Here is a 22,178-nt window from a genome sequence, read left to right on the forward strand (position 1 = left end):
CGCCACCGCGCAGGCGCAGTCCCCGCCGTGACGCCGCGGCGGGGACGCGTTCCGCCCGGCCCCTTTGCGCCCGCCAGCGGCGGCGAGCCCGGGGCACGCTGGGAGTTGTAGTCCTCCCGGCCGGGCCCCGCCGCCCCGTCCCGTCCCGTCCCGTTCCGCCGCCGCCGCCGCCGCCATGGCGGGCGGCGGGGCCGGTGCCGCGCTGCTGCTGCCGCTGCTGCTGGCGGCCGCCCTGCCTGTGGCGGCTGCCAGGCCGCGTCCCGCCGCCCCGGGGCACAGCGTGGTGCTGGTGGCCTGCGACTCGCTGGTGAGTGCATCACCCGGGAGAGCATCTTTTTTTATTTATTTATATATATATTTTTTGTAGATTAAGGTTTTTTTTTTTTTTTTTTTTCTCCAAATTTTCAGGTTTTTAGTGAAGCTGTTATGCCAGGTTTCAAATCCAGGGGGGTTTGCCTGTCTCTCTGTGTAGGTGGTGGAGCTGAGGACAGCTCTAGGTGAGGCTGCTGGGTGTTGTCCTGGCGCGGGGAGGGTTCCCCTAAACCGGCCGTGAGGCGTTGGCCAGGCACCCCTGGGAGAAGGAAAGGCACAAAGGGAGACATTTTTCCGTCAAGCTTCCTACAAAAACACTGAAGAAGGTGCTTAACCTTTCTGATCGCATTTCTAGTGCAGCACAAGGCGGAGTTGGGTGGATCTGAAACCATCATTTTTTTTTTTTCCTGAAAGCTGTCAAAAAGTAGCAGATTTACTTTCAATTTATGCCCACCTTTCTGCTGTCTGCAAAATTCGCGCTTGTTTTGTCGAGCGTGACGAAAATTCTCATCTTGGTCGTTCAGGACCGCGTTCAGCCTCCGAGGCAGTGGCCGCCCGCTTGAGCAGCCAGCTTTGTGCTGTGGGGTGTCACGCCAAGCACCGTGCTCACAGGGCTTGCTGCTGGAACACAGCAGCCGTAGGCAATTCAGCTCCTGAGTTGCTGCTTGAGATGCACAGAGTGGTGACAGGCAGCCATCTCCTCACGCTGCTTGCTGCGCAGCTCGAGTTCCTGGATGAAACGTGCTTCCCTCTGTAACTCAGAACGATTGGTACTACTTCAGGTACTTCAAAATCCACGAGTGCTACAGAAACATGAGAGAATGGTTTTACAGAAAAGAGCTGTAGAGCTTTCGTCTTTTCAGCCTGCTGAAGAAACTTATTTCTTTCGTAGAATAGACATGCCACCTTCCTGTCCACTATCAAAGAAAACACTGTTAGCTCCAGCTGTTCAAACATCTTCACTGGAGGACCTTATGAATAGCTTGCTGATGGAGGAGAGATCAATCACGTACTCTCTGGAAATTGCTTTCCACCCAGAACTCTGTGAGATTGCAGCCTTACCATTTGTCTTACTTCTTTGTCTTAATTCTTTGTAAATTTTCCACATGGATGATCAGTGCTTACCCTAGGAAATCTGGAAGCAGTAGAACACAGACTTAAGTTCTTGAGGCTTGTTTTCACTTACTTTTGCTGATTTTTTTTTTCTCCCATGTACTATTCAAAAAAATGACATCAGTGAAACTGTAGTCAAAAAATATATCTACTAACATGCAGAAACAGCACAGTTTGAAATAGATAATAAGTCTTATATTGTCTGATTTCTATTCTTGAAACTCTAATGAAAATATGAACACAGAAAGAAACTATTGTTTCTGTGTAAGTTTGCTTAATGCTTCATATAGGAAAATATGTTATATACAGCGTTTTGTTTCCAGTAGTTATTTTCAAAACAAACACCATCCTCAAAAATAGAAAACAATGAGTTTTCTTAGAGGTCTTACATCCATCTCCCTGTTTTGTTCTGAGTTAAAGCATTTTCTCTCATCCTTTAGAGTTTTCACTGTGACACAGATGCCAGAAGAGCGTTTGTACCCATTTAAACTTAAAACTCTTTGAAAGGTGAAATTTCATATGAAGTAAGGCATTGATCTTGCATTCCTGGAGACTGTACGCGTTCTTTGTGTTTTGAAGTAGGTGGTCAGAGGTCTCCATCTGTTTTTGTGCAGCAGCTCCAGTGAAGCAATCACGGCAGTTTGCTTGCTTGAATAAAAGTACCTGTTCAGCAGTAAGAGACAGTAACTCCCTTGTTGGCCATATCTGGCAACTTTTGATTACGAGTCAGCTGGAGCAAAATGGTTGTTCAGTTAAATGTGTTCTGCTGAAAGAGGTAGTATCTCACTAAACAATCCATTTCTCATCTGAAACAGAAGAATTACAGTAAAACAGTGCAGTTCCATACTTAGTGTCATACAATGATGCCTGCTGGCTCCAGCTGCTACCAAGACCCCATTCTGCCAAATGAGGCTAGTCCAAAATACAGCCTGTAAAGCATTTCTGCAGGCTGCTGGTAGGGTGTGATTAAGTTACATCAGGGTTACAAGCAGTGATGTGTAAGCTGTTTTACTGTGTATTCTCATATATGAACCAGTCTCACTCTATAAGGTAATATAATATAACGTAATAACTTGGCACAGTGTCCACTGCCCATATGCATTTGAGGTAAAAATTTGCTTCCTGGCATTAATTATGCAGAGGCTGGTGTTGTACTTTATACACACTTTTACATTGTAAAATGCTAATCATTTTACCAGTCCCTTGTTTAAAACAAATTCACAGAGATGTGGTGTGCATAAACCTTTAAAAAGAGCAAAGGCATGAAGAATCCAGTGGGAGGTGTCCCTGCCCATGGCAGGTGGGCTGGAACCAGGTGATCTGTAAGGTTCTTTCCAACCCAAAACATTCTGTGATTCTGTGAATCAATTCTGTTTGTACAGAGATATACACCAGTCATTGCACGAGTCTGCATCAGTATTCTGACCAATTCCTTTTCATCTTTTACCTGATCCTGTAGAGCGCTTCATGTTAGGACCCTGAGGAAGAAATAACTCTGGAAGAACTGGAGCTTAGAATGTGTTGAGCAATAGAAAGGAAGTGGTTTTATGAAGAATTGCAGTTGTCTTGTGCATGGCTTTTTTTTTTTTTTTTTTTTTTTGAGTTATACATTTTATACTGATCTAACAAGAGCTTCTCAATTCCTTATTTTCCATACCTAAGTAGAATCAGCAGTGTTTGACTAGTACAATTTCAAGATCACAAGTTAAGAAGTATTGCTGACAATAATTTGGGATAGCAGTTTTTATGTAATGTTTTTCTCTGCTTGGTTGCAGGATGGACGTTTGACATTTTATCCTGGAAATCAGACTGTGGAATTGCCTTTCATAAACTTCATGAAAAGACATGGCACTGTCTTTCTCAATGCTTATACCAATTCTCCAATTTGTTGTCCATCCCGTGCAGGTAAGACCAAGCAAAAAAACAGATAAAAGAAAATGATAAATACTTGCACACATCAATTTAAACATACAGTAATTATTGGAAACTTCAAAGGCTTAAATTTGGGGGCTTTCACTTTTTCTTTTTTTTTTTTTTTTTTTTTTTTTTTAGTAAAACCAATTTATTTTTGATTTGTGTCTGAAGTTCCTATAGTATTCTGATGTTCCATCCATTTCTCTTTTTTGTGGCTCACGCTTCTTCCCTTCAGGTTTTTGTTCTCCCTTTTATATTTTTAATTTTTTTTTTTGTGCAATTATATCCAAGCTTCCAGGTCTTTTTCCAATTTCACTGAGGCATTTTTAAAATTTTTAAAAATCTTGAGGATTTGTAAAGAAATTGTCAGTTTGTGTGCTGCAGTGTTGAAACTGTATTCAGACCTACTCTTGTCCCATCCTATAGAAATGCAATAAATCTCTTTCCTACTTCAGGAAAAAAATATTAAATAAAACCAATTGAATACATTGGTTGCTGTTAGCCTTGCCTCTAGATTACATTTATTCTAAACACTGCATTAAATACATAATGCATCCTTCAGTGTCTTTAATTATATACATAAGTATTCATCTTTACTCATGGTAATCAGTGTCCCATGTGCATCTTCACATTTGCGGAGTTTAGAACTTGGAAAGTTAGAAAGAAGCTGTATTCTTGAATAAAAGGTTACATCTTAAAGTGTTTCTAGCCTTCTCAGTTGTTGCAAAGATCCCCCAGAGGTGACGTAAATGAAATTTCATCTATAGCTGAAGGTGAGGTTCCCCTTTCTGTAATACATGATAGGAGGAAGCAGCCTGTCCTACGTGCAGCAGACAGGCGTAGCTGTGAGCCTGCAAGGCATCTCTTCTTTAACCACTAGCTTGGAAACTTTGAAGGAACTGATGGTGCATCCATCGTGGAGGAGTCAGAGACAATACTAGAAGGGAAGGGAAGAGCTAGGGGTGATCTGAGGCATGGCTGACAGTGGGGAGAGGAGGGGTATCACCATGGTTAGCATTGGCGTTAGTGTTTTCTAGTGTTACTGGCTTTTCCACTGCGTAGAGACGAGTTTAGTTTTGCTTTTGGATCCACCTTTGACTTTAAATTACCACTGGGAAGAAGACAGGCTACAAAGAAACAGGGACTGGATAAGAAAAATGTTTATTGTAGCTCCTTCTCAACCTTTCCTTGGTTTCATTTTTTTTTGACCACTTCATTAATAATTTTGCTTTTTTTCTACAGCTGGTAGTGAAGTAGAATATATGGAAAGGATAAAACTTTACATATAATAAAAATAATAAATATAATAATTACATAAAATAGTTTTTTAAAAAGTAAAGGACTCAAATTCTCTTCACAAACATACTTTAACACTAAAATCTAACTGAAGTGAGGGGAGATCATGCTTTGGAGCGCCGTTATGTTTCATCAGGATCTGCAATGCTGTGGACTTTTTCCTGATTTACAGAAAAGCCTGATTTAATGACTATAGTGCATGGAAAGGTGGGACCTTTATCTGTGATTCTGGGGATTATTTTAATAATTGCTGCTCATAATGATGACAAAAATGTGATCCACTTGAGTGGGGAATATAAAACGCCATTTTTCTGATTCTTAATGTGAACTTTTAGCATTTAAAATAATGAAAAGATGGATCCATTCTGAAGTATATTCAACTTAGTTTTAGACAGGAAGCACTACTTACTCTTCACAAACCATATCTCATTTGTTTTCCAGCTATGTGGAGCGGTCTTTTCACTCATTTAACAGAGTCTTGGAATAACTTCAAAGGTCTGGATCCAGATTACGTAACGTGGATGGATCTCATGCAGAAGCATGGCTACCACACACAGAAGTACGGGAAATTGGATTATACATCTGGACATCATTCAGTGAGGTAATCAGAGGGATGCTCCTGGTATGACATAGACAGGAATGAACAGCCTGGCAAGTGGTTTCTGTCTCTGACTGAAATGGTAGGAGCTTTTATTTGAAGGAAATTGTGTTAGGAACCTAGTAGAGGTCTGTCCTGTAATTGTATGCAGCCATAAGCATATCTCATTTTGTCTGTTTCCTTTAGCTGGGAGGTGAATTTCAAGATTGTGGCTTTGCTCAGTGTGAATGGTTATTTCACATTTTGGTTATTTAATGGTTATTCATATTTTATTGCTTTAAGTCTTCTTGTGTTGATTATATATATAGGATCAGTATAGGAAAACTGAAACAGAGAAACATATTTGATAATATTTGAATATTAAATCTACCATCACAAACACTGGCGATGTTTTGGGTTTTTTTGAAGGCTGTGTTGTAAGTTTTTTTTCTAAATAACAAAATTCCAAGGTCCTGTTTACCAGATAAACAGTTAGATAAATAGATAAATAAATGTGAATATAAGACAGATAGATAAATATGAATGCATGCCAGAATATGGAGCAGGGTCAACAAGGTAGAGATGCTATACCTAAACATTGTTGTGTAGATGTGGGAAGAAGAACCATTCTGACATGAAGTTATAATAAACAAAAAAGTTTCAGAAACAGGAAAGAATGACTAAAGCTATGAGTATAAAATAGATATGTGATAGCTGTAGATTACGTTTATCACAATTCTCCTTTACGTAGAAATTAGATAGATTACAGCTACAAATGTAGGAGAGGTTCATTGGGAGTTCTAAATTCTTTTGACTTGGAAGAAAAATGAAGAAAGCAGTTACCACCAAGCATGTGTCTTGTGTATGTATTTTCAGTAACCGTGTGGAAGCCTGGACTAGGGATGTTGACTTCCTGCTCCGGCAAGAAGGGAGACCCATGGTAAATCTTACTGGCGACAGGAGGCACGTCAGAGTGATGGAAGCAGATTGGAGGAATACTGACAAAGCGGTGGCTTGGATACGGGAAGAGGCCATTAACCTTACTCAGCCTTTTGCTCTTTACTTGGGACTAAATTTACCTCATCCCTATCCATCACCTTATGCAGGAGAAAATTTTGGTTCCTCTACATTTTTGACATCTCCCTATTGGCTTGAAAAGGTATGTGAAGATGGAATTTAAGTATAAATCTATTTATAACTTTAAAAGTATTTTATTACTTGTAAGTTTTCAGATCAGACACAGTTCTGATAATTCAGTACACAGTAAGTAGTACTTGGATGGGATGTTGGACTTATGATTTAAGATTAAGCAAATAGAAGCAAAGAATTTTCTTCTGTTGTAGGAAAGGAAAGGTTTGTTTGCAGTTATCACCACTACCTGTTTTAAATTGCTAACTCTTATAAACTGCTGACTGTTAGAAATTTGGAGTTCAATGGCAGGCAACACATTAAATTGATATAATGAGACCTAAGTTTTAGTGAGAGATTTTCTGAGCAGAAGTCTTTTTTCTCTTAACTGCTTTCTATGCTACTGTAGCATCATTTGTTTTTAGCGTCCCAAAATGTCCCGCTATGTCTATACGTGCAGAGCTAGCAGATAGCACTCCATCATAAAGACAGAGTAAATATTTTTTTCCATCTCATGCAGCCTCCAGGTGCCCTTATCTGTCATAAATCTATAAAATGGTTACAACAGCTCCCACTGCATAAAGGCATTAGGAGTTTCTTCAGCTGAAGAAGTGAGAGTCACGTTTTAAAGGACTTCATACTTGCTTCAGAAAAAAGCAGATGCAATTCATATAACTGAATTTTGCATTTTCTACCTGGGAGATGCAAAATTTGTTTAGGTGCAACAAAAATACAAAGACTTAGAAAAAGAGATATACAAATTAAGGTTGAGTGACATTGATAGATACCGGTCTAATATCTGTAATAGATATTCTTTATTAAGAATGCTGAGAAGTTTATAGGGAAAGGAAGAGAGGGGGAAAAAAAAAAAAAAAAAAAGGGCAGAAAAAAAAACACACCACAATCCTTCCTGTGAAAAAAACAAGATCTAGTTTGGATATTAAGGAAACTTCCTAGGTGCTGATTGCTACAACAGACCTTTCTTGGAAAGTAGTGGTATATACCTTGTCTCAAGGTATATACGTATCAAGTATCTGGTATATATCTTCTTTCACGTCACAGCATAACATCTCAAATTTATAACATCTCAAACACATTTTTGCACACTTAATCCAGTTAGACTATTGGAACTCCATAGTTTGTTGAGATCCTTTCACCCACTGTGTAGTTGAGTTCAGTTATGTGAACCACATGCTACTACCTAGTGACCATTTCCTGATTCTTCTGGAACGTATTTGTTTTGGCCATGGAAAAAGCAGATTCTGAAAATGACAAAGATCAATCTCATGAGGAAATTTGAGTGTATAGATGAAGAATGTGAATTAAATTACATGTTTACTGGGGAGCTAGTACAGAATGGAGTATCAGCATGGTATGTTTATGAAACCCTGTGCTGCTGAGCAGATGGTCCACTGTAATTTGCACTGGCTGGCTCTTTTTCGGGGCATGTGGCATCTTTTCTAGTTACAAGTTATGACAGACAGACATAGAGATAATGGCTGAATTCTTAAAGCTAGGTTCTAATCTTGTATAAAAGGATTCAGTCTTCTGCTGGATCATGGGGATTTTTGCTTCCATTATATCTCATACAGCTAATAAATACCATTTGAGGAGTCTAAAATGTGACTTTATGTACTTCATGTGACTGCAGAACTCCAGACCACGATGATTCTGTAACATGAGAATCTCCATCTAAGCACTGGATAGATTATCCTGTATTGTCTACTGCACAGAGTATGCTCTCATTTCTCAGGGATAATGAAACTGGCTATCACCCTGTGAACAGGAGGTGGTGCTATCTTTCCCACATTTGGGTGAAAATCTGTTTTACAGGGTGCATGAGGTAGGTAGTGAAGTCAGAAGGGGGAGCTATGTCAATAGCTGCTGGACCAGAGAGGTGTCAAGGGCTCTTTCTCCAGAGTTCTCACATGTGAAATGACAGCTTTCTCATTGGCGTGAAGCAGGTAGAGTTGAAGATCCATGAAATCACTTCATCTGTATTAGGTTTATAAATTCGACCAGTATATCTGACACTGCATGCTAGCAATTAATATTAGACTTCATGAAATACTATTTTTCTACATACTATCTAAAGTATTGTCATTAAAATACAGAAAAAGTAGAGAGCATTTTTTTTTTGTATTATGCTGCACACTGTAAAATACACTCTTTTGTACATGTCTTGAAACTTCTGAGTTTCTCAGTTCCTTATGGTGCAAATCCTAGCGTCTTTGATCTGCTTACTTATTGGAACTTGCTTCTTCACCATCATAATCTAGGCCTCTGCTCTGATTATTAGAGAAGATTTTCAGAGGTAAATGGGAACAGCATGTGTGTTTTTATTGCTTAATAAACTTATTTTTTCCATACTGAGACTATAGTTCTCTGCTTTATGGTAATTTGTGTTTTAAATCTGTGATTCAGAAGTAATTAACTTTGTTAAATGCAGCACTTACATAGGAGCATGCTTACAAGTGTGACTGCCTAGGCAAATGTATGCGTCAAACTTTCAGGCACTAAAGCTGGTGCTTACGCACACAAAATCGGTGAGAATACCAGTCTGAATATGCGATCTAGCATTGTATGTAATTGATCGGCTCCTCCCTTTAGCTCCAAACTGATTTTGTGCCTCTTTATAATTAAATGGCTTGACATTTGTAGAAATAAATAGAACTGTATTAGGAAATTGGATTAACGTGTTGAAATATGTTTATCAAGATGCCAGGACTTGTCCTCCAGTTTTCTGTAGACCTTCCCAGACTAAGTAAATTTCTTGCTTTATAGACACACCTGACACACATACATACATATGGTTTAGAGGCATTTGACACTTAACGAGACACTATGCCAATCTTTCCATAACTTCTCTAGATTACAGATCTAGAAAATTGTTTCACACTATCACCTCCTGTTTAAAAAGACATCAGCTAGAAAAGCACATATGTCCGGCTTCTTTCCTTAGTTTCTAGCTGATTTTTATAGCTCTCTTTTATAACTAAATGACTTAACACCTGTGGAAACAGAGGGGAAGTATGGAGGAAGTAGCAACACCACATAACAGATAGACAGCTGTTGTCTCCTGCACCACAAACTGAGAACTGTGAAATTATGCTAAAAATTTTACATTAAATCTGTTTTTTGTTGTTGGTGTTTTTTTGTTTGTTTGTTTGTTTGTTTGTTCTAGAATTGTTTAATTCAGTTGCTAAAGTAATGCCAATATCCTCTTCATTTTTAGGTAATGTATGAAGCTATTAAAATTCCCAAGTGGTCTTCTATTTCAGAGATGCATCCAGTAGACTATTATTCATCCTACACCAAGAATTGCACAGGACAGTTTACAAAGAAAGAAGTGAAAAATATTAGAGCATTTTATTATGCTATGTGTGCAGAGACAGATGCTATGCTAGGTACGTAAAGTTTCATAACACAGTGGATTTTCTTATTCTGATTTTTTCTTAAGAAATTTAAAAGAAAATGCAGTTAGGGCTGGTCTTTTGGAAAAATGAAACAAAGCCACACAGTTCAGACCTAAGAGTAAGTCACATAGATGTTACTTAATCACTCTCTATGATGAATAACTGGACAGCTTTTAAGGCAATTGCAAAGTGAATTCACTCTGAAAAATACTAAGATGAACTATCAAAGAGTAGATAAAAGCTCAGTAAGTACAGTAAAGCTTTGTTTGACATGCACCAGCAGAATTAAATGTTTTTTCATTAGGTGATAACTGAAAAATAGAAATAGATGGAAAGGGGAAAGATCAGCAAAGCAAAGCTGCAAAGAAACTGAAATTTGGTAGCACAAGCAGTTCCCCTGGAGATTGATTTCAAATGCATAGATACAATGATAACAACTAGTTGTGGCTTAAACATTGAAGCTACCTTTGAAGTCTTCCTTAGCAGCATATTATTGAAAACGAAGAAGAAAAAGATTAATTAAGCAATCAGAATACTTCCTAATCTGTGATAAGGTCTACATGCATAAAAATTATAATGCAAAATAGACTTCGTTTAGGGTAATCTAATTCTTAATTTTAAAAGCAGCAGTGAAAGAACAAGAATTTTCTTGCATTCTAATTTGAAATTCATGAATAAATAAGCTAATCTTTTTGCAATTTTAGAATTATTAATTTAAAAGGCATAGAATTACGCTTTCACATTTTATAAAATAAAAGAGATCAGTGGGGACACTAGGAAATGAAGGTGTTGCTAAGTAACTCTGCACTGGGGTTTAATGTGGTAATTTAAGTTTTTAACTAGTCTGTTTAGTCAAGAATTATGTTAGTTACAGATATGCAGATGCTTTGCTTAGTTACTGATTTCATTGACCTTGGCCTTGTCTTCCTTGAACAAACGTCTGTGTAAAGGGTCCCTGTGGGACATAAGCACAGGAAGGAAAGACACCCATGATTACATGTAAGGTGGATGCTGTGAGGAGTCCTTCTCTCTAGATGTAGTGTTAGGGCTTCTTGGTGCTGTGTTTTGCTTCTGTTGCAATAATTGTTATTAGTTATAGTAGCAAAAATGCACCTCATCCTGTGATGCATCTCTGCCCTTCATAATTTTTATGGTTGTTGTTCAGTGCCCTCCAGGCTTCACTGGGAAGCAGACTGCTGCAACTAATTTACTACAATATAATACTGTATATTGTTCTGGGATGCGTGCTTTGGGCTCAGCCTTCTGTGGCAGAGGGAGGATTTCCCAAGCCTTTGAATAGGATTACTCAGGGTTTGCGTGCCACTCTCCAATACAGAAGCTTAAAGGAATATTTTGAATGTATCTTTCTGAATACCTTTTTCTTGTTGCAGGTGAGGTTATTTCAGCTCTGAGAGATACTGGGCTTCTTAAAGAAACAATTGTTATATTCACTTCTGATCATGGAGAACTTGCTATGGAGCACCGGCAGTTCTACAAAATGAGCATGTATGAAGGAAGTTCCCATGTTCCTCTCTTAGTTATGGGGCCAGGCATAAAAGAACAGCAGCAAATATCAAACTTGGTGTCTCTTGTGGATATATATCCTACTATGCTTGGTGAGTTAAGTCATTTCGATCTTTTTTTTTCACTTAATTATTGTTGTATATATGTCTATAACACATATGTCTATAACATATGTGTTAACATATATATGTCTATAACACATATAGACATCATTCTGTCTATAACACATATGTGTTATAGACAGAATGATGTCTCCACTTTGTGAAACAATGTAGTAAACACAACAGGAGGTAACAATTTATTTGGGGAGCATAGGTATGGACTTAACACAAAACGCAATAAGTGCATATTAAAACTGAATAAAGGAGTTGGTGTTGTTCCTTATTGCTGTTACCATCATTCTCACAATTACAGAGAATGATTTTATTTGCGATTATTTGTTTAAAATGAGATATGAACCAATCAGACATAGTTCAGATATGAATAATCCTTGCTAGCATGCATATCTAATAATTCACTATAGAAATTACAATGTAAAAGCATCCAGAGATGTGATTTTATCTGAAAGGATGGCAGCTTATCAAAGGAATTTCCTTTATGAAGTGTCATGTGGAAGAAACTTAATAAAGGTCTTTGTGTAGGAAAGGTACAATTGATCTGAGCAAGTGTAATAAAATGTGATAATCCATATCCATTCTTATCTTCTTGGATATGGAAAAATCCTTTATGGAGCAGAGAAACAAATGAAAAGGACTTGCATCAAATTACCTACAAATAAATAGAAGGTACTTATAAGAGTATATTTTCAAACAGTTTTTGTGTGACAAGTCACACAAGATCTCTTTGGAACTAAATATTCGGTGAAGTCACCATTCCAGGCTTTATCTACAATCTTTTAGGCTGCTGATCAGAAAACTGTTCTTTTCAAAGCAGTCTGCAAAACTCTTTATTGAAGAAGCATCGCATGCATGTTACAGTTGCTTGAGAAAATGTGGGGCAAGAGATAAAACTGTACTCCTAGTAGTAAAAGCTAATGAAAATTTGTTTTCTATATTGTTTTAACTGCAGTAGTATCTTGATTATATATATCTTTGCTTAGATATAGCAGGAATTCCTGTCCCACAGAACCTCAGTGGATATTCTCTTATACCGCTGCTACAGGGAAAGGCTGAAGAGGAGGTGTCACCCAGAGGGCCTCGGCCCTCGTGGGTGCTGAGTGAGTTCCACGGGTGCAATGTGAATGCTTCCACATACATGCTTCGAACTGATAAATGGAAGTATATCGCATACTCAGATGGCCATTCAGTACTTCCACAACTGTTCGGTATGTTACAACTCTTGTGTCCTAACTGATTGATGAATTCAATTACATGCACACTGGCTCTTAACTGCCTTTTTGTTTGTTCCAGACCTTTCTGCTGATCCAGATGAGCTCACAAACGTTGCCGTAAAATTCCCAGAAACTGTAAATTCCTTGGACAAAATACTTCGCTCTGTAGTAAACTACCCAAAGGTTTCTTCTTATGTTCAGGAGTATAACAAAAAACAGTTTATCAGCTGGAAACAAAGTTTGGGACAGAATTACTCAGCTGTTATTGCCAACCTTAGATGGCATCAAGACTGGTTAAAGAAACCAAAAAAATATGAGAAAGCAATTGATGAGTGGCTGAATCAGAGAATTAATAAAATAAATACATAAATAAATAAAAACAATGCAGATTTCCTATGACTGACTATGTGGAAACATTCTGCATTTGTGATATTCTGTTGTGTTTCAAGTGCTAGGACTTCTATCTTATACAAGCTATTTAAAGCAAAGATGATCAGAGGATTACTGGTTTTTGTTAAAAAGCCAGAAAAAATTTATATAACTAGCTAGCACAACAAATTTAGGTTCTACGTGTTATAATTCCATGTCACTTAAGTATCCATAGAAAGGAGAGCCCATAAGTATTAATTATGTGTATGGAATGTTTAGCTGGTTGTCAGAATACCAAGTATTAAGTGTCAGAACTTAACAGCAATTTGCATTTCTAAGGACAGACTGTTAAACGGATTATGGTACCTAGTGTGGTGGGATGCCAGTTACAGAGAAATGTGCTAGAGCCAGTTTTCCATCAAGGTGGACTTTAAGTTCATAATAAATTCACAGTTATGCAGTTTGGAGATGCCATAGAGGTTCAGATTTCATCAAAAAGATATCAACCACTACTGGTCTGGACATAAATGCAGTTTATTCACGTACTTAATATTTTCAGCATTCCCTATTTATACATCATTGAATCTTCATCCTTTGAGGATCAGCCTTCTAATCTCTGGCTTTTGGATCTGATCTTATCATGCCTCACTGTTCAAAATAATTTCACTATATGCATAGGCCACTCATTGAACATGTTTGCTCTGAAGAGGAATTTGGCCTTTGGTCACTGTTGGAAATTAAGGGGGGGGGGAAATAATAATAAGACCTTCAGACCAAAGTTGTGACTACAGCTGTTCTGTGAAAAGTGGTAATGCCATTTGCACAACATAAGGTGAAACCTGATTGAGTAGATTCCCCATTATGGAGTTAGATTCTGCAGGTAAATGTCTTAATGTGCAAAACTGGAATCTGAAATGTATACAGAGGAGACGCTGTTGAAGGTTGCAGAAAAAAAAATAACATAAAAATACTATTTCTCATTTTACCAGGAATGTGACAAAAAACAAAGCAGTTTTGGAAGGAGATAAGATTTAGCTAGTAAGTCTTAACTTTTGCTTAATGAAGAATATGCTTGTAGCAGCACTTATATGTGCTTATTTTCAAGCATGGTTGTTGCAGCTATAATAGCAATTCAGGATGATATTATAGTTCATACCTAAATGTTCTCTGGAATTTTTAATGTAATATTCAGCAGTAACAATAAGCTTGTAAAAAAAAATAATAATAACATGAAAAAAAAGTATTTTCTGATGGCTAAGTACTCTACATGCATTTTGTAAACTGCTCACTACACTATTATTGGTATATATTAAATTCAAATAAACCTTTAAATTCTGTAGCATGTGCCTTTGCAATTCTTGCAAAAATGAGTTCAGATAGTGATGAAATCATTTCAACAAAAAATACATCTTAGCATTCTAATATAGATTGGCTGCATAAGTACAGGGAAAAATGTAAAAATGTCCCTATGAAGGCTCATTCAGCAAGGAAAATAATAAGTAAATCGATCACTTTCCAGAGTTCTGGACAGAATGGAATAAATTGTACAGAATATAGCAAAATAAAATGACAGTGAACTGTGTTTTTTTTTTTGTGTGTGTGTGTGTTTGTTTGTTTTGTTGTTGTTGTTTTGTCAGTGCTTTCTTAATGTTTAAATGTATCACTAGGGAAAATTGTGTTCTGTCAATTCTGTGAATGCAGTGCTACATTTCTCAGAAGACAAAAGCCTTTAAGGATGCACTTATTTGTAACTGTTAGGCTAACAAAAGTGTACTTTGTATTAATGTGTGAAATGGAAAAACAAACTTCGTACCTTAAACCCTTGCAGCAACTTGCTGAATAACAGACTGCAGAAAAGGCTGGTTCACAAGGGCAGTTTCCAAAATAATTGTGGGAAACCCAGTAATGTGCTAGCTCACAAACTGAAAGTAGAATTTCAGTAGGAAGGGATGATCTCTGAGTTATTCTGTGGCATGTAAGGTAGTGAGGGTTGTGGTCAGATCCCAGACTGGCCTATACAGTCCAGGACATGGTGCTGGACAACCTTCTGTAGATGGCCCTTCTTTAGCTGGGAGAAGTGCTGTTAACCTCCACCATTCTGGTATTCCATGATAATCAAGTATTTATTTTTGTATTTGGTCTTCTTAAAGAGCTTATTTAACAAGAAAGCATTAATTTATTTGTTACAAGCAAAACTTCGTTTTCCACAAGTTCTTTGAACGAGAGAAGGCAAAGGCCCCCCTAATACTTAACTACCTCTATTTGCAATAAACAATCTGCCTGTTTTGGTAGAGGACTGTACTAATTTAACTATAAAATAGATATATTTGCAATTGATCATATTCAGCTTCACTGTCTTGATTATGCTAAAGCATCTGCATTGCTACAACAAATCAAATGATGTTTGCAGCATGCAAGCTGGGCAAACTAACTGGAAAAACACCTTTCTCAATCACTCTAAACAAGTCATACAATGCAATGATGATAAATACATTAAAATAGAGATAATAAGACATAATGTCAGTAATAAATAATGAGAAACTGGGGAGTGAAAGGGAGAAGAAGGGCTGGAATAACAATGCAATCAAGCGTGTTTTCAGATATACTCAGGTCAACAGAGCGTCATGATATCCTGAAAACTAACAGACAAACAAAAAGCAGGTGAGGTACCAGTGTTCTGAAGAATAACAATGGGAATTATTTTTGTAACTACAAGTTCCTAGAAGTCATTGCAGAGGTAGGAGACTGCCAATGTTGGATATGCCATCAAATCATGAAAATAATCGTCTGTATTCTTTGTCAGAATAGCTTGCCAAATAAGTGAGAAAAAATGCATGCAATTAGGCAATGACGTTTATTATATCTTTTTAAGCAAAGTGTAGAAATAGATTCTAGGTAAACTAGGTTGTTGTCTAGGTTGCAACCTGTCTAGGGTGCAATTTCTTCAGGAACAAAAAAAAAGTGTGGAGATGTTAGTGAAAAAGGAGAAGAGTATGAATCAACAGTATGATGTGATGACAAAAGAAACAAAGGATGTTCTTGGATGATTTAAAACAATGTTATATGCAAGACACAAGGTAATTATTTATTTCTTCTCAATACTAATGAATCCTCAAGATATCCTTTGTTTGTGGCTTTGTATTTTAAGAAAGATGTAACCAGATGAGAGCATTCAAAGGTATGTAATATAAACAAGGGACTATGAGTTGTGCTAGGTTTGTTTCAGACTTCAGAGAAACCTTGATAAGTCCCCAGATAATAATAGGGTCACATAAAAGCACAACAAACTGCTGTCACCAAGAACAGAAAAAGATGCCTTTGTTTTTCAGGCATGGCTGTTCTGATGTGGTATTTGGGGAAAATAATGTAAGGATGGTTAAGCATAAAAAGAGACTGTCTGGAGAGGCTATCAAAACTGACACTGGAACTTATTACAAGTAAGTTGAAAATAGTTGTCAAGAATGGGTAAGGTACGTGTGATCCTGCTCTAGGTAAGAGTTCGACCAAATGCTTCCTTGACACTCTTTACCGCCCTTCTTTTCTGCCTGCTGGGTTGTGATTTGCCACTCTTTTTTTTTTTTTTCTTTTTTTTTTTTTTCTTTCAGTGAACAAAGTTGAGTCCCATTTACATACCACCCTTCCAGCTTTACAATCTTTATAATAACTCCTTGCCATCAACAGTAATTGCAAGTTAGCATGAATTATTGTAATGATGTTTTGTAAAAATACCACACAAAGTACCTGTTTTCAGAATGATGTCTTTTTCTGTGAAAAGTCAGTCTTAACTTTGTTAGAAGAAGCTTGAGTTTCAGCTGCTGCCACTACCTGTCAGAATCTGGTACCTTTACAAGTAAATGTGGTTCAACACAAATACCTACCAAGAGACACTTTTTGAAACAAGACAAGATACCCATAGAAAAGAGAGAAACGTACATGTATAGGAAAAAAAAAAAAAGCTCGGTGTTGTTGGATAGGTTGGTGATGCCTAGTGACAGAGTGTGGATATAAGGAGCCTCAAGCGCTGTGTCATTGAAAGAGTGCTTGTTTGTGACCTAGAATAATCAAGAAAAAGCCCTGGCTGAAGACCCAGTGAGACCCTGCACAAGTAGGAAGGAGCCTTGCCCTCACCTGACCTTCCTCATTTAAGGTGTTGGTAACATTACTGAAAGCACAAATGCATGCATACTGCAGCAGACCTTAAGAACTAAAAAAAAAACTTCCCACGAGAGCAGACTATGACTGACACACCAGTAGAGGGGTGTCTGCGATTGCTTTCTCATTCTGGGATTAATCAATCACTCATGGGAAATGTAAATCAAGTAAGAACAGGAAGGGAAAAAAAAATAAAATATTTTTCTCTACTGCAGCTTGACAGGTAGATACAGCTGGCCAGTTCTTCAATGCCTGTCTGCAAGCAACACGGATGCATGGATTATCACTCTCACCCATGTCCCCTGAGCCTGGTCGAGGTTTCTCTGGAATGTCCTCACCATGCTCAGGATGTGCTGGGTTGAATCTTGCCTTCCATGGCTGCTGGCACCACAGCTAGCAGGGGGGTCCTTCTTCTAGACCTTCACTTAGCCCCATGCTCAGTCCTCTCAAACCAACTAAATGCCAGTCTGGCACTGGTGATGAGCTCTGCCCAGGTGGTGTCTTGCACCTCCTTGTCCTTGTGTTTATTTAACACTCACATTCCTTCGTTCCCTTTATCTCTGTGTGAGTGTATGGTGTCACCAGAGACTCACAAGGTGGAGGAGACCATGGGGCTGCAGCCTGCCATAGCTGCAGCTATGTCAGAACTACTCCATCCAGTGAACCAAGCCATGCCATACCCAGGAATTCTGCCCCTTGAGTACCTCCTTGATGGTCTATGACATCCAGCTCTTGCATGTGCATCACCTGTCACTCCACCCCTTGACACCATCACACATGCACATGTACAAGGGTTATTACCTTTAAAAACCCGTGACTTCTGTGCTGTGCGTTGCCAAAAGTTTGTTGGTGGGTAGTAATGTGCATTTACAGCTCAATGTCAGACAATATAAAGACAGTTTTGCTAATGTATAAACTATGATCGGTAAGACCAAAATGATCCAGTTCAAAATTGGCCTCAGAATACTCCTGAACCAACCTCCAACATTGAGTGACTGTCCCCATATGTCTGCGTTCTGTCTGTTTTCTCCCATTTCGTGGGAGGTTTTTAAATATTCTCTTAGAACAGAAATGTCAATGGAGATATGACCAGATTGAGCAGCATAAGTACAGCGGGTTGTATTTATCAATACACACACGCTACCTTGGGAGATGGCATATCCAATGCCATCTAATTTTGGAGCACTACTTTTGATACTCCTGATGCCTCTTCTTGCAAGGCCAAAACTGCATTGATTGTGGCATTGCCCATTGAATTGCAGTAGCAGATTCAAGTACAATTACACTGTGATTCAGAAATAGGATTCAAGATACGTATGTGTTTTGATCTTTCCACTAGAGGGTCTGGAGGTTGAATGTGCCTGGGTAAAAAATGGGCCAGCCCATGCCATAATGTACTTCTGAATGCGTAAGTAACCATCCCACCGTACAGGTAGGCGCCTGTGCTGCCTGGGCTCTTACAAGCAAAATTGTTTACTAAATCCTGCAAGTTCACTGTATCTTTCAGCATATGGTAAGGATGGTGGTTTGGCGGTGAGCAGTCCTTAATTTTGTTATAAGGTATTGAACCATTTGCAGTATAACACAAGAGAAAAAATAAATGCATATTCCCATCTGGACCCAGTGTCTTTACTGACATGCATAATGCTGGAGTTCCACACATAACTGAGCATTGTTTCACACCTGTATTCCTTTCCTAGCTCCTGTCCTTTCCTGGAAATATTCAGGCAAGGTGAGGCATTTAGTCTATTGGGAATGTGAGCACGGGGAACATCAGTGACACATAGTGATTCAGGGCTTCACAGGAAGCCCATGCACCAACTGGCTGATTTCTCTCTCCAAGAAGAGTTAGGAGGTGCTTCCAGTGGGACACCTAATAGATGTAATCCCGTCACACCTTGAGAAGGTGAGTGGGTACATAACCAGCATTTGAGGAGCTCAAGGCCAGGCTTTGAGCAACCTGCTCTGGTGGGAGGTGTCCCTGTCATGGCAGGGGATTGGAACTGGGTGGTCTGTAAGGTTCCTTCCAACCCAAACCATTCTATGAATCAATGATTCTATGACAATTTAATAATTTTTCCTTCCAGCCTGCTTTTGTTACAGGAAACATTGGAAAGACACGTATAACTGTAAAACACACCATTTTCTTGATTCAAGATAACATGAGCCAAAGACTTTAAATTTTAAAATAAATTTTAAAATAAATATTTCATATTAACAAAGAGAGACAGTATATGTTCAGGGTTCTCCTGTTCTAAAAGCAAGACACATGTAAAATTATAAATACAAAGAAAAGTCAAATTATTACAAAAAAAATAGGATAATGCCTTAGGTGCACTCCACTACAGTGTAGGCACTTGGAGTGTTCTCACATAATGTTCATGAGCCTGGAAAACAAAACAAAGAGACTGGTCTTGGGTATTGGGCCCTGGCATGCTTATCAGTCTTGTTATTCCAGACATACACTGGATCAGAATTCCTCTGATCCACATCTCCCATTGCAGTGGGTCTGGTTTCTGTGTGCCATATTCCTTTCCCCCAAATATCTCAGTTATTAACTTGCAAATTATTTGCCTTCCATTTCTTCAGTGACTCCTGCCCAGGCTTCATAGGAATTGGTGTAAGTCACTTTAGCTTCTGCTTCCAGAGCCATTTAAACAGCTTGCAACTTGGCTAATTGAGCAGATCCCTCAGCTCACGTGACAGGACTTTCAATCCTTGACTGATACGGCAGCATGTGTTCTAGCCACTTATCTATGAATGACACTCTGTTGTGCTGCTGAGGATTAAATATGGGGGCTTCCTTTATTGGACAGTTAGGATCCCGATCTCCTGAACATCTTCATTGAGTTTCCCTTCTTTCAGACTTCCCTCACCCTGTGCCCTGGGGTAAAGCTTACGGTTGCATGGCCATTTGAGGGCCAACCAGCAGGAAAGGGTTTACCTTCCAAAGTGGGCTTTAAAACACGGAGGGGTAGTTTTAAATGTTCCTTCCTGTTCTGGCTGACGTTCTCTGTATCCACTAAGGCTAGATATGTTCTAAGCAGCACTTCTCAAACACTCTGTGCTGCCTGCTGTGGCTTTGAACTGAACTCCATGGGCCATTCTCCTTGACCCTGTCTTACCTGCTGTCACAGGCCTCACCATGCTCCTGGATCCCCTACCACGACTGGCAGTGCAAAGGGGTTTCAATCGTGTAGGGGTCCTAACAACTCATAGGCCATTACTTCTCTAAGCTGCTGAGAGCTTCTCCAGCCTGCTCACACCACTACTGCTGTACTGATATCTTCAGCATGTCATGCAGGGGTTGAGCTAGAGCCCCAGAACTTCCTGAATCCCCACGCACCAGCTGTCTGCTGCAGGGATTTCTGATCGGCTGCGTTGGTCAGGTTGCAAATATCCACTGGGACATCACCGTGTTCTTTTGACTTGCTCCTATCCACCTGACTACTGGGAATTTTATCTCCTTACTGGAGCACAGTTGTTGTTCTGATGGGGTGTCAATCATTAATGCTTGACAGGGTTGGATGAGGCCCTGGGCAACCTGGTCTAGTGGGAGATGTCCCTGCCCATGGCAGGGGGTTGGAAATGGGTGGGCTTGAAGGTCCCTTCCAACCCCAACCGTTCTCTGATCCCATGAGTCTATGATTAAACTGTGGGTTGTGAGGTTGCATACCTCATACCTCAGCTCGTTGCTACCCCTGTCTAACACATCCTTGCAGCAGGTGGTTAACATGATCCCCAAGACAGTATTAATCCCCCTAATGCCTCAGCCAGCCCGCTCCTGCTGGCATGGGGCCCAGCGGGAAGCCGGCATCACGCTCGGGGCACTGCCAGGAGCTGCAGTCCTGCTGGCTGGCACGCTGCCCTGCAGCTAGGCCTGGGGCTGGGCTCAGGCCAAGGGACACAAGCCAGGCAGGCTCCTGTAGGCAAAAAGCTGCCTCCACGCGGGCTTTCCGAGTGCTTCAGGCTGAAATCTGCCGCCTTCTGTTGGTGCTCTGCAGGCACGTCCCCACCTCACAGCCAATGGAAGGCTTCTGAGAGGATCGAGCTGCAGAGGCCTTTTCCACGTGGCTTTTCAGAGGGGAGAAAATTGTCTGTCAGCACGTGTTTGGCAAGCTCTGTACTGCATTACCAGGCATACGCTGCCCCGAGGGCTCAGTCCTGATGGTCAGTCCCTGGTCTGCAGGTGGCTGCAGATAAGCACGGAGGGGTTTACATTGGAGCTGGCCTGTGGAGTGGAGCAGTTGGCTACTGATTGCTGACTCCAGGCACTTAGCGCAGGGTCTACAAGATACTGGCAGTCTGAGCCAGGTTTCAGGCTGATTTGACTGGCTTTTTTTGGTGTTTGAAATCCAGGATGGCTGTAGAAACGTCACCACTAAACAAACTACTATGTGTTACTTTAATACAAGTCTGGAGATGGATATATATGTGTGTGTTTATGTATGTATAAGTGTGTGTGCATGTGTGTGTTTTTATAAGTGTCCTCACAAGAGTGTGCTTAACTACATGCACCTGTATTTTAAGGTTTAGATCAGTTTGGAAGGCTTATATGCAGTCAGCCCAAAAAAATCCTGATAGTAAAAATTAAGAATATCGTATTCTAGTTCTCATGGTTAAGTTGCTACACACCATGCTTATTTTCTAAGGAAAATAAGGTAAATGCGAATGCCTTATTGGATGCTACTGTGAGTCTGACAACTGTGATACTTCACTTTCTAGGAAAGGCTTGGTAGAAATTCCTGTGACTGGAATGCAAGGAATTGGTAGTTGCATTTCATTATGCACAAAACAAATAATAACTGGCCTTGCCAGTGCCACACTGTTATTTATGCCAGTCTTCCCAGCACAGCGGTTATTAGGAAATACGCAGTTGCTGAGGCTGCGTACACACAGAACACACTACGTGACATAAGACGTGACTTCTGCGCAGGGTTTCAGTTTGACGTGTCCCACTTGGAGCAGGCAGTGGTGCAGCATTTCTTACAAGGGGAAATGCAGCAAGAGGAACTCTGAGCTCTGATCTTCTGTTATCAGGACAGCC

At 39.5% G+C, this 22,178-nt stretch overlaps 1 protein-coding gene across 1 annotated transcript; it reads left to right on the forward strand.

Annotated features, from left to right (window-relative positions):
• The first annotated feature begins 138 nt into the window (after positions 1-138).
• Positions 139-14,485, forward strand: ARSK (arylsulfatase family member K). Its single transcript, XM_084304960.1, has 8 exons — positions 139-307; positions 3,201-3,330; positions 5,077-5,236; positions 6,089-6,371; positions 9,576-9,747; positions 11,148-11,372; positions 12,380-12,604; positions 12,690-14,485. The coding sequence occupies exons 1-8, from the start codon at positions 176-178 to the stop codon at positions 12,977-12,979; spliced, it is 1,617 nt and encodes a 538-aa protein (XP_084161086.1). The 5' UTR covers positions 139-175; the 3' UTR covers positions 12,980-14,485.
• The last annotated feature ends 7,693 nt before the right edge of the window (positions 14,486-22,178 follow it).

This window comes from Netta rufina, assembly GCF_964035555.1.
Source record: "Netta rufina genome assembly, chromosome: Z".
Taxonomy (NCBI): Eukaryota; Metazoa; Chordata; class Aves; order Anseriformes; family Anatidae; genus Netta; species Netta rufina.

Excerpts from the sequence above, each read along its gene's own strand:
- ARSK (XM_084304960.1), top strand. The coding sequence starts at position 176 with ATGGCGGGCGGCGGGGCCGGTGCCGCGCTGCTGCTGCCGCTGCTGCTG. Across the intron at positions 5,237-6,088 it reads TCTGGACATCATTCAGTGAG|TAACCGTGTGGAAGCCTGGA; the intron begins GTAATCAGAGGG and ends ATGTATTTTCAG. Across the intron at positions 12,605-12,689 it reads AGTACTTCCACAACTGTTCG|ACCTTTCTGCTGATCCAGAT; the intron begins GTATGTTACAAC and ends TGTTTGTTCCAG.